This window comes from Lagopus leucura, unplaced genomic scaffold (assembly GCF_019238085.1).
Source record: "Lagopus leucura isolate 7727_CA_CO unplaced genomic scaffold, USGS_WTPT01 Super-Scaffold_100026, whole genome shotgun sequence".
In the NCBI taxonomy this organism is placed as follows: Eukaryota; Metazoa; Chordata; class Aves; order Galliformes; family Phasianidae; genus Lagopus; species Lagopus leucura.
Window position 1 is genome coordinate 6,767,324 of NW_024962277.1, and position 13,331 is coordinate 6,780,654.

A 13,331-nucleotide genomic window follows, 5' to 3' on the forward strand; every position below is an offset into this window, starting at 1 on the left:
TCAGTACCCAATTCTATAGGATGAATTTCTCTCATCACCCATAAAACATATGCTGAAATGCAGTTAACACAACTTTATGATAAACTGTGAGAGACCAACTATATATTAGCAGTAATATGGAAACTACAGCAGGATGATTAAGTCAACAAAATGCTGTGATAAAATAAAACACCTGTCAGTGATATGACCCTTCAGTGAATTTGTGCCTTCTGCTGTTGCTTGTGTGTATAAGGCAAGTATTTGAGATTTTGGCTGCAAAACTGAGACTGGTAAGAAAGAAAAGAGAAATGCTGTTTATTTCTGATGACCATCAAAGGAAATGGGATGGGATTAATAAGAGAGCCAGTGCAAATATAGAACACCAGTAATTGCAAAGGACTCACCATTATGAAGCAGAAACTACGCTGCCATTGTCTACACATACTTCTGCAGTACATAAAATATCAACCACCAAAGAATTATGAAAGATCTCTTATCTACAGCTTTATGAAGAAATGGTGCTGGGAAAGATGGAGTTGCAGAGATAAGAGGAATGGCAAATGTAAAAGACTGTGACATGGTAAGAGAAAAAGTTGTTTGTCAGGATGCTGAGAGGAATAAGAATGAACAGATAGAAGGCTTGCCAGTCAGAAGTGCATAGGGAGTCTGACAGGAGAACAACGTGTGGATTTCACATGGAAAAAGACCTGGGAGTTTCAAGAGAAGCTAAGTGCAGAGGGAGTAGCAATTAATTTCATCAGAAATCAAAGGAATTTTGAAGGTCTACGCTTGAGAGTGTGAGGACTGAGGAAAAAAAAAAAAAAACAACAAAAAAACAACCCAAAACATTTACTTTGGTCTATGAATAAGAGAAGCTGGATTGTATTGTTGCTATTTTATGAATGTGTTCTTCTTCTGTGTTTTTTTTATGGGACCTGGATGTCTGCAGTTGTGGTGAAAACTTTGACCAGAAAAGCAGAGACTGAAAGAGAATTTAATGAAGAGTTCTAAGTACGGGGAAAGTAACTGACATTAAGAACAAGTAATAGTTTGAGAAGGTCATTTAAGATTGAGTGGGATGTAAGAGAAGGTGGTGTAATTTCTGAGAAGTAAGGAAGTGACTGGATATGAAGTAATCATGGGGCTTTCCCAGAGGTCTCTACAGCAGATGCAGGAATTATTTGTAATTGGAAATGTAACCACACCTGAGAAGTTGGCAGGGATAGTACTGGAGGGAGACATTGGCTGCTAGGAAAATTTTTACAGTCCCTCCTGCAGTGAGTGAATAACAAGATTTGCAGAACAAGAATAACGATGGCTGAGAAAGTGAATCAAACTGTGAGGGACCCAACAGCCTGAAGACAAACTTATGTAACTGCATTTCTATCTGGAATGAAAAGAAACAGAAAAATCTCCCTCTCCTATGTCTTTAAGGATGGGCCCTGAACGACGTGAGAGTTAGATGTGCTTTGAGCAATTGGACAAAGTGACACCCAGATCTCCCTTCCATTCTAAAAATGTCTATGATTTATGAGACACCTCTTATAATAATATCACGAAATAATACTAAAGGAATATATTTTCATGTCCGGTATTTGGTGCTGAATTTTGGAACTGGATATGATTCAGATAGTTTAGCTTCTGAGCACATGGATGTACAGTATTACAGTCTTGGGCTCCTTAAACTTGTGTCATCAAATAGTATGAATAACATTTCAAAGGAATTACAGCCACAGGTAAATTGAACACAAATGCTGCATGAGGTACGGGTTTTGTCACCTTTACTCCCTTCTCATCTATTCTTTTGTGTACTTTAGCCAGTATTATTCCGGACAGTGAATATGGAAATAGGCAAGTCTTTAAAAGACAGCATGCTTATAGCTGGTGCCGTATCATTAGATCTCGTGAAACAGATACGTTTTAGAAGAGCTGGTGGTATATTTTCTAGTAGGTCAAACAATTGCAGCACCTTCAGAAATGGTGTCTGTTACACTGGGACTTCAAAAAAAAATCAAATTCTGTTTTTTTGATTTCTTAAACTATTTTACAGTTCCTGAAAACATTTCTTAGGAAATCCAAATGTTGTGCATCTTGCTAGGTTATAACCCACTTAGAAGCTGATTTTAATATAGCTTAGGATAAAAATAAGCAGAAATAAGACACTTGCAGCAGCCATCCCCACCCACTCCCCCATTCACTTTTGAGCAAAATTTGGTAACTATCCATGAGGCCACTTTAAAGGATTCTGTTCTTTTTTGTTGTTGTTGTTTTTACTGCTTTCATCATCACTATATGAGCTTTCTGTTTTGTTTCCCAGAGGCTTGGTTTTCCAGAAATGAGTCATGAAAAAGGTATTATTCAGTGGTCAGGAACAAGAAACACTCCATTTTGTGTTCCTTCTATTATTGAACTACAGAAATATTAATTGGAAAAGTGAAAAATTGAATTCTTTCTCATTTAAGTTTTTAAAGCTTAATGGACCTTAATTTGATGCCTATTATCAAGAATTGATGAAGTGGTTAAAACATTGTATGTTGAAATGATGTGTTCTTAAAATTCTAATTTCTACAATTTGTCTCTGGTGTAATGATGCTTGGCAGCTGAGTATTCAAATTGAAGTAAAAAGAATAGGAACTATACCAACAGCTGATTGTTACACACAGAAATGACTTGGGATTCCTCCTGAGCAACCTGACAGCCCTTTCAATTCATTCATTTGAAGAGGTTTGGAGATGCTTCTTTGGAGTACAGAAGTAAAAGGCAAAAAACACCAAAACCAACCCTACAACAAACCAACCAAACAATAACACCCCAAACCCCATGAGGTTGCTCTAGAGAAGATAATTCTTTTCTGGGGAACAAGTTTTAGAAAACCTTGTTCTTTTAAAAGGCAAAGTTACTTCTTAGAGCCCCCATCTAAGAAAACTGTAGAGAACTTGCAGCTTCACAGAAAAAGAGAGGCTGTATTACATTTGCATGATACTGTGACTCCAGTGTTTTGTCCTTGCTGTCTTCTGGCAGATTGGTCTGCATAAGTTACCCTTCATCTGCATAACAGGAAGGCTCAAATGGACACTTCAAAGTTCCCATGGGTGTCACATTTACAGCAGGTGGAAGGATGAATGGTACACGGGAAATGTGTTTGTTTTACAATGTTTGGAACATAATGGTAGGATTGGCCTGAACTCATGAAAATATCTAGAGTAGCTTAAAAAGTACAAAGATGTCAGTGCTCAAAGCAGCGCAATAAAACAGACTCAGATCTATAAAATGCATCCAAACTAAGAACCAAAAGCTAAAAATGTGAGAAGGCATTTCTTGTTATTTGTTATTACATTACTTGGTCAAAGGAACATGCATATCCCAGCAGGAAGGCAGCTACAAGAAGTTAATAGTAATTAGCATCTGTACATTTCTATTTCTTAAGAACAGTTACGTATGTAGAAATCATGTGTTGGAATTATACATCAGTGTCACTAAACATCCTTCTTATCTCTCTTTCTTTTTAGCTTTCTAAACCTTCTATATTACACCTGAGCAGGCATTACTCTACGTACACAGCAGGCATTATTCTACTTAAACAACAAGCATACTTTTCATAAATTGCATGGCCATGGAGGGTTGGAATATGTTCTCAAATTCTCATAGAATAAGTTGTCAAATTGTCATCACTTCAATCATACATAGAGAAAAGAAACTACTGGAGAAACTAAAATAGTGAGTTTATCATCTTGAGAAGTTGGGTGTGATGACTGGACCTGAACATTAAGAACCAACACATTCTTACCTGCAATGTAAGAGTACTGTACTAGGTCACAGATTAAAATAAAATCACTTTACTATGCTGCATTCTAAGAAGTGCAGCTAGAATATTACATTCAGGAGACACCGTGTTATTTTGACTCTGTAGCATCAGTACAATCTGTTGCTCCACATTTTTGGGGAATGAAAGAAAGCAAAATGACAAAATGACCATCACAAAGCAGCTGAATGGCAACATCACCAAAATAAAATTATTGATATAGGATATGAAAGTAATGAACAATATGAAATTAATTAACAGTTTTCCAGAAATAGTCATTTAACATTGATTTAAGTGTTGCATTTTCTAACAGTAGTTAAGAATGATTTTTTGGAAGCACACGTAATGTTACATGGAATACTTAAGTACTGTGGGTATTTAAAAACTATTTTTTGAATTATGCATATTTTAAAGCTTTTGCTGAACACCTCTGTCAATACATATGTATGTATTAAGTTCCTGTAAAATGTTCTTCTTCCAGCTTAATTACCAAGAATCATTCTGAAATTCGTTTCTGTCTAGAATGCTGAACATATAAAGGATATTAGAGCACAGTTGTGATTGACTCACATTCACTCTGAAGCTGGTCAAAATACATGCCTGATTTCCTATTGGTGGCTATGTGGTTTGAATGCTCAGAGTGGCCATACCTGCATACATTATTTCATGCATTAGAATGTTTGTATTTTTTCTGTCCAGAATGACACAGAACGCTTTAGTGTTGTAACAGACGAGATACCAGTGAAAACTTAAGAGCAGGGTTTCCAGTGTAGAACTGCAATTGCTGTGTAAAGCCATTGTTTACAGACTGACTGTCCTGTTCTGCTTTGGTTCCTTGATTGTAGCACGAAATACTGCATCTATTTTCCCATATTGAAAGCAATGGAAAGACAGAAACTTTTCCTGTACAAGTACAGATGGTCGTTTGCTCTTTATTACATCACAGAATTACAGTGCAGTAACTGTCATAATTATAGTATGGAAACTCTTGATATTAGCTGGCATTTAAGTAGAAAATGATTGTGAATTTTACAGACGCTCTGTCCAGTGTGAGCCTTGCAAACAGTTCTACATTTCAATGGGTTACATTGACTTGGGAATTCTTAGCACTTGCAATAGTTGTAAGTAAATTTATGAAATTAGAAAAATTCAACCCTGTGACGAAACAAAAATTTTTGTTATGCAAAGCTTTTTTGTTTTAAATGGGTATGGATAACTAAAGGAGGAGGTCCATCCATTGCCTCTTTCTGGATCCCAGATTACTGTCATGGCTTGGAAAAATGCCGTTAGTTTTTCCTTTAGCAAATACAAACCTCTGAATTGTGTATTTGGCAAGTGATTGCTTCATGGCTAGACAAAGTTATATTTATCCATAATTAAGGTACATGAAAAAAACTTTTCAAAATGATCCACAACAATATGTTCTAGCATTGGATTTTCATGAGGAATCAGACCTTAAATTAACATTTAGGATAGAAAAAAATAAAACTGTTTCCACTTCGTTCTTAATTTGCCTTTCCACGTAAAGATATAATTTTGTTGGGGTTCCCCTGGGAAAATGCTATCTATAAACCTTCCAGGAAAAACTGTTAAGCCTGATCAGGAAAGAAGTCACAAGGGCTGGGAAAATATGACATGTACATTTGGTTTTGTTCTGCAGGCTGTGTACATTTCCTCTAGCACTACAAAACATTACCGTATGATATGGTTGCATTTTCCAGCAAGTGTTGCCACTAACTTGGACTTGTGGCTTTGTAGTATGATTTAAACATTGCTCAAAAATACAGTATTTCCAGAAACACAAATAAGCCAATGCTTAACTGTCACAAATGTTCTTCATTTCCATATCTGTAATATATAAAGCATTTATTGAAAAGAGTGGGATTGCTTACCTCAAAAATATAATCTTTTCCATCCTTTCCATGTACAGCTTTAACAGCACAGATGTCCAAACCACCAAATATTTCAGAACAGGTGTCAACCCAAAGCTTGTACCTGTTTTATAAAACAATTTTTTTTCTGTAAGTATCTTATTAGGCTCTTGTTTTTCTATAGCCTTAATCTAAATCTGCATTTTGTATAAAGTTTGCTTAAAACACAGAATTTTCACTGTTTTGTCAGCTTTCTTGAATTTGTATTTCCTAGAATAGCAGCTTAGAGATCCTGGACTGATTACTCTCCTTTTCCAAGTAGAATCCATAAAAACTGTGATTCTCTATCTTGACCTAACATTACACTGGCTGCTGTCCCAGCTCATATTAGCCCAAATATGTGTCTGCTCTAAACTGTGAGTGACCTTGTGATAAGATACGCTGGAACACAAATATTATTTCAGGGTATCTCATTCTGCACTTCCACTGCCATTATGCTAGTACAGCTTGCTAGTTGTGACTGCACACTATGTGGGAACTCCACAGAGGTGTATCTTACCAGTTTCTGTAGTTACAGTGGTGCCAGAGAATTTTATAAGGCAGGGAATGGGGCTTCTGTTGCCCTGTGAAATTCAAACTGGCACATCTGTGACAGATGCAAGTGTGACCATCCTCCTGCCTGTCAGTCTTGGTAGCGTACTTAATTATGGATGAGTTTTATCCTTGTATCAGGGAAACTAGGATGAGAGTCTCTGTCTTAAATTACTGACCAAACTGTATTCCAAATTAGCAACTTTTCTGTATACTGAACAAGGCAAAAGAAAAATCAAGAAACAGCAGGCCTTAAGACAATTGAAGATGAACAGCCACAGGGCACTATGCAAAAGTTATGCAGCATGCAGACAAACGTAACATCTTCATGTGGGGTTACAGACAATTACAGGAAAATTCAAAAGAAATTTAGAGAATTTTGAAGAACGGTTACAACTCTAACAAAAAATACAGTAATTCATACAGTACTGAACTCCTGCACTGCATTTTTATCCTCGTGGTAAGAAATTTGGTCTGATAAATGGAAAGTGAACCCATTCTACATGCAGTAATGTGATTTATTTTTCTTGCTTGAGGAGCTTAATTCATTCTATGAATAGAGGAATTCTGACTAACAAGGGAATGAAGGGGGACTTACTAGAAAAGGAGTGAGGCAACTCCTGATCAAGTACAGAACAGTCAGTAGCACATATGGGGAGCCATAATACTTTGTTGAGGGTGTTCAGAGGTGATTTAGTTGTGTATGTTTGTTAAATGGCAAGGGTTGACTGGCAGGACACAAAGTAGCATTGAGAACTTTAATTAACTAATAACAGAGCTGTGTCTGGGTATCACCAAGTGATGATATGGTCTTGAAAGTTTATACAGGCAGGTGTCACCATTCCACCAATTGAAGAACAAAACAAACAAACAAACAAAAAAGTAGTTTTAGAGCAGTCATTTATCATGGACTTTTTTTTCCATTGGTATGAATAAGGGCTATTTCCTTTTATAGACCCTCCCCTGATCCAGCCTTTAAGCCATGATGCCACATCATATTATTTTCCATTGGAAAAAAAAAAAAAAAGATGTTATTAACATAGCATTTGACTTCATTGTAGGATGAAAAGAAACTCATTGCTGGGCTGTGAGTCTTAGTCATAAAAATATCCTTAGTAATGATCCCCTTTCCAAGTAAACTTATTAGATCACACTCTCCATATTTTCTGTTCTCATGGGAAAAAAAAATCTTTCAAGCGGAATAAAAAGAAATCAATACAACTGTTTGAAAAAAATCCTGATGGTAATATTTGAGCAAATATTTTTTTTCCTGTGAGAAAAATGTTTTGTCCAAAATGAGAAGTTTTTTTGGAGTCCTGACAATTTCAGCATCTGTAGATGCACTGATTGGCCGGACTGCTTGCACACATTTGCTTATAAACAACCTTTGTTTCTGCTCTAAAATATCGCCACATATCTTAGCAAGCCACGAGGACAGTAAAATTTGCCTTTAATAGCAAATAATTGAAGTTTCTATGAAAAAAAAGGAAGATGTTTTCTTTAAGAAACTGAAAAATTAATCAGATTTAAATAAGAACATCTTCAGTAGTCAATCTCCTTCCAACAAACACAGCTGGAGAAACTGCATTTGGAAAGAGAGTCTTGAGTAGACTACCCTGGAGTTTTAAAGCAAGGCTTGCACAGCAGGTTTGACCAGAGGCCATGGTCCTTATCTTCTCAGAATCAATGTAGCATGCAGCATCCTCTGAACTGGCAGATGACAAAGTACTTGTGAGGTGTGCACAACTACAGTAAGTCTGTATTCTTCTGGCCCAACTGGGGAGCAGTTCCTCTCTGAAATGAAGGGCTCAGTAAGAATATATAACATTGAAATTTGCTCGTTCTCTGCCTCATCATCATCCCTTACTGCTCCACATTCCTCTTCACTAAATTTCTAGACTAACATTTGTGTTCAGTCAGCAATGTTGACTCAGGCAGCGCTTTCAAAATACTTCTTTCTAAATCATGAGATGTATTATAAATGCCTTGAAGTGCACATGCATCAGATTTGATTGCTTTTGGTGTGCCTCTAAAGTACTTCAGCTCTTCAGAAAACTTCAATTTGCTTTTACTTCCTTTTTTTGCTTTGTATGTAATCAGACTAAAATTATGGCATAGCCTCGCTGTTACAAGAACATATCCCTCTTTTCTATGCTTTTGTCTTCATCAGCATAAAAGTTCTGTTTTGTTGCTAGTGTTTTTTAAAGTGAATATACAGACATGATTTAATTATGTTACATTCAAACGTGGAAGCAGAACCAAAGCAGCACAGAGCATTTACAGTGAGGTGGCTGTGCATTTTGTACTCATTGCCCATACTTGATACTATTTAGTTTTCCTTATGGCCAAATTAAAGTGCTGTTTTTTTCACAGAGAAGTAGTTCATGGACTGTAATTACGCAGAGTAAAGCACACTCTTTCTCTCCTAGTGAAGGCATAACCTCACAGTCTAAAGCAAAGTGGGAGGGGAATGAGAATGAGAAAATAATGTGGCTCCACTCCATCCCCAGAGGGGACATCAGTGAGGACACAGTCTAGACTGGGGTTGGACAGCAGGGAGTTGTAATTCCCGTCTTATTTGTTTTCACCTTTCTTAGGGCAGGCAATGGTTCAGTTCCGTTTCTCTCAGCTACGAGTAATTGTAGGTCCAGATTTAAAAAAAAAAAACAACTACAAAAAACCAACACAAAACCAACCAACCAAACAACAGAAAAAGACTGTTGTTGAACTGTGAAGCACCATTTAGATTACACTTCTACTGCACAGAGCTTTCAACATTTGTACATGTATTGACTGACTGGAGTAAATTTAGGGAAAATAAAGCTGTAATGTGAAAGAGAAACCTTTGCAGAAGGTGAACAAAATAAAATTCATAGCCATAAAAAGCACCACAGCTTTCCTCTGCATGTAAAAGAGGCCTATATTTTGTGATTGGAGAAAATGAGCAGCATTGAGCAGTAGCAGAGTGAGGCTTCAAAATGTACTGCAGACTGATTTACCGAATTGGTAAGAGGTAACCAGAGCAAGGATGGGAGAGAAAAGCACAATAAAACAAAGTACAGAGCAGGAATGATGACACGAGGAGAAAAAAGCTTTGTTATATTTCAGCATCTGGGCAGAAAGACTCACAGTGCAGTTGACCAGAAGATTCAATGATGACAAATAAGCAATTTAGTAGAAAAGAGAAATACAATTTAAATAGGCAAAGTTAAGAAAAAAACACTTTGTTGCATTATGTGACATAGGAGAAAAAGTTTAAACACTGTGACATGGAGTAAAGTAAAAGAGGTCAAATGAACCAGAGGAAATGACTGGTAGCTTGAACCTGAAAATGGCATACTGTGAAGGGAATTCCAGTGGCTTTCTAGGTGCAGATATGTATGTAGGAGCTCAAGGGTGCCTGCAAACATGTAAGCCTGATAGTTAGCTTGATTACTTAGTTGAGACAACTCATAGGGAAACACTTCTCTCATGTTTTTTCATCTAGTTCCAAGTTTGTTTTTTTTTCCAAAATGAACAGAGGGCCTTCATTTACTGTAAACTGCACACCAATGCGATTTAAAAAAAAAAAAGACTTAAAATTCTTTTGTTTTTTTGATTACCTTTTACATGAGACTTCACTTACTTATCTGACATAGCAATTTGTTCCAACATTGCAGAGCCTGTGTTTGTCTTCCAGTTTCCAGATATGGAAGTCCTCCTGAAAGGGGAAAAACATTCAAAGAGAGCCACTAGTTTTATATTTTTCCTACCTCCTAAATTATTCTGATTTTCACATGGATACTAAGGCAGCATCAACATATTTTTTTGTATTCGGCAGCTTACAATATAATATCTAAAACATGATGAATTTTAACAGGCTTCACAATGTTATGATGCATGACAATGAAATTTTTGTTCCCCATTACTTCGCTTAAGAAAAATTTTAAAACTACTATGATTAAGTGCAAGTGTTAACAGTAAGATTTTATCGGTTAGAAAGTGATTGAATAACCTGCAACATACCAATAATACAAATGGCAAGGAACTGAAGCTTCAGCTTCTCATTTCAGATCCATACCACTGCACATTTAGGTCCCAATACTTGAAAGTCAAGATGTCCATTTTGAACATCTCCAATTTGTTCTAGAGCTTGATTTTGGTTTCTCCTCCAGTTTTCACTCCTTGCTAGTTTGTGAATATAATCTAAACATCTTATTTCAAGCGTACCATTTTTTATTTTATCAGTAAGAAATAAAAAATATATTTTTTTCTCCTCGGACACCAGGTTGGTTAGCAGGTGTGAGAAGATTACTCTTTTCTGAAACCTAAACAATGTTTTGAGAATAGGCTTAGAACACAAATCATGAAGTGCTTCTACTTAGAAGTGTAATAGGAGTATCTGTAATACATTAAAAGTTTACTAGGCAGCAGCAATAGTTTTCTCTCAATTTTTACTGATCTAATTACAAGGGTCAGCAGCAATTGTGGGGGAGCGCCAACCTTTCCGTGGAAGTCTCATAAAATTAACTGAATTTTAAAGCATACAGTTCTAACATGCCTTATTTTTTTTGCTATGAGAGAATAACGAAAAGGGAAGATCCACATTCAGTGCTGTATGTAAGGTAACTTCTATCAGTAATAAGGCTTTAAGTGATATTTATATGTGTGTGTGTACTTACAGAACAGTTAAGATGTTTAAGTTCACTATTACTCCACATACAGTCTACAGATTTTACTTCTTAGATATCATGACTGAACTCTGTTGCAGACTTCTCAAAAGGATTCCTTAGCATGTACAATTTAAGGTGTCTTTTAGGAAGCAAAATTTAGAAAAAAAATCCTGAAGATTTCTAGCAAGAAGTTAGTTGATGATGCTCAGCTGCACTGAGGTAATCTTAGCACTGTTAAGTAGAGAAGATCATAGAATCAGAGAATAGTTTGGGTTGGAAGGGACCTTTAAGGTCATGTAGTTCCAACCGACTGTCCAGGCAGGGACACCTCCTTCCAAACCAGGTTGCTCACAGCCCCATCCACATCAATTCCTCCTTTTTCACTGAATTCCAAATAATAAAGGAACCAACTCCAAATATAATTGAATGCTTTGGACTTAGGACTTACATGCTTTTGCTTGATTTGGTGTTTGTAAACATGAAGAAAAACTGTTTTAAAGTTGGGGAAAAGAGGAATTACGATTGCTATGTATCATGACTTGACCTTTCTCTTTTCCAGCAGCTCTCTGCTTTGTTTAGTACTATCTGAAGCATGCATTCCAAATTGTCTGGACAAGTATTGTCACAAAATAAGTAGAAAGATCTACCAACGATTCTTGTGTAGGTAGACTATTTAGCAGCTTGTTACTACAGCATTGTTGTTCTTCAGCTGCTATGCTCTACTTTTTTTTATTGAAGTTATGGTCAAAGTACATTGTTGTGCATTCAGTTTATCACATTTAGAAAAGAGATTTAAAGGTAGTATTTTTGTATTTGTGTTTTTCTTCGTTCTATTTGAGCCTTTAAACTCTATTTCCTTGAAGTCAGATGAATTCTGTAATGGTACCAGGTGCTGTTAAGCATGCATCACAAAATGTTTTGAGGAGCTGTGGTATTTAGAGAGATCCAGTGTGGCATTTTGGCTATAATCTCTGCTGACAGATGATAAGCACCAGTGTTTTGTGAGTCATGGATCCACTTATACCACAATTTCCCACAGAATTGTAAAAATGAAACTCTTCATAACTCTTAAACTAGAAAAACAATTGTTTGGCTTGTATTTTTTGTGGTTGCTCTCTAAGTACTCTGTTCCTGTGTGAGAGAACAAAATGAGAACCAGCTGTAAAACAATATACTACTGACATAATGCATATGTATGCATATGAAGAATTTTATAGACATTTGGTAAATCTCCTTTCACAATGCTTTGTAAAAATGAACCAATATTTCATTTCTTGTGATTTAACCACATGAAAGAAAGTAGAGAAAAAATGATGGCCAGGCTTTTAGCATCTGGATGAACCCACAGTTTCTGAGGGAACAGAAGCATAAAAATAAATAAAGTTAGCAGAAACAGGCTGCCATTTTAATTGTTTTTTCTTTTTTCTTTTCTTCTCTGATCCTTAGACCAACTGTTTCTTTTGTGAAGAAGAAACACTCTTGTTAAAAAATTATAAATTTGCCATGGCTGAATAATACAGTAAGTATTACAGAGACTAAACAGAATTTTAATTTAAGGAAAAAAAAATAGAACTCTTTCCTATTACACGCAGTGGTTCAGGTTCTCCCACAAAGAATGAACTGTCAAATTATTGACGCTGCATCTGATTACTGCTACCCAGAGGTGTGTCCCAACCATTAATGGCTGGGCTTTACTGCTAAGACCGGGCCACTTGGGAACTGTAAGACAAAGATAAATCAACTCTGTGTATTATAAACAACAGAAGAAGTGAAAGATATGTAGTAGAGTACAAGAAATTTGTGCATCAAAGCACCCATGAGAGAGAAAAGCACTGTTCTAGCCTTGAAGAGGCTGAAATGGCTGCATGAAAAGGTCCGAGACAGAGAAAGAAGTCTGAGGTAAAGAAAGAAGTCTGAATGGTGACTGGAAGTGGAGGGAGAGCATGGTAGTTAATTGGCACTATTAGAGTAAAAGGGGCTGTGGAGAACCCAAAGCAAGGAACAATGAAGATTAGGGCATAAGAGGTAAGGACTAAGATACAGAAAGGTAGAAGTGATCTGGGAAAGAGGTGGTACCAGATCAAGGTATGGTTTGGACTCCTTCAGAAGTATTTGGTTTTTATTTTATACAAAAAGGAAAGGATGTGTATTGAGGCAGGACCAACACATTTGAAATTCTGTAGGGACCTTGAGTTCTAGAGATTCTGGACTGCATCACTATTAAAAAAGGGATTTTGGGTCAAGGATTCCCGAAACCACCCCATCCTTGCAGTATATTTGAGTGCTTTGGTCACTGTGTACAATTCAAATTTCCAACATCGTTTTTGCAAAATTTAGAAAATTTTAGGTTCAAAACAAAGCAGAATTGAGTGTCTGTACTGCTGGATGGATGTGACCTACAGGCACACTGTCCTCCCTGTTCTGTGTAGTCTTTTC

General features: G+C 36.5%; 2 protein-coding genes across 8 annotated transcripts in view; one reads left to right on the plus strand and one right to left on the minus strand.

Annotated features, from left to right (window-relative positions):
- TIMP4 (TIMP metallopeptidase inhibitor 4) overlaps positions 1–13,331 on the plus strand; it is a 107,060-nt gene that overhangs the window by 55,090 nt on the left and 38,639 nt on the right. For 2 of the 4 annotated variants that reach the window (XM_042880124.1, XM_042880125.1), the window contains one exon: positions 12,342–12,414. The exons of the other annotated variants lie outside the window; for them this stretch is intronic. The gene's annotated coding sequence lies outside the window, so the exon portion shown is untranslated. The remainder of the gene's footprint in view (positions 1–12,341; positions 12,415–13,331) is intronic. 4 annotated transcript variants of the gene reach the window in all.
- The window catches only part of SYN2 (synapsin II), a 143,764-nt gene that overhangs the window by 26,400 nt on the left and 104,033 nt on the right, over positions 1–13,331 (minus strand). For all 4 annotated transcript variants that reach the window (XM_042880120.1, XM_042880119.1, XM_042880121.1 and 1 more), the window contains 2 exons: positions 9,869–9,943; positions 5,674–5,776 (listed from right to left, as the gene is read on the minus strand). In XM_042880120.1, the coding sequence (XP_042736054.1) occupies positions 5,674–5,776; positions 9,869–9,943 (178 nt within the window). The remainder of the gene's footprint in view (positions 1–5,673; positions 5,777–9,868; positions 9,944–13,331) is intronic.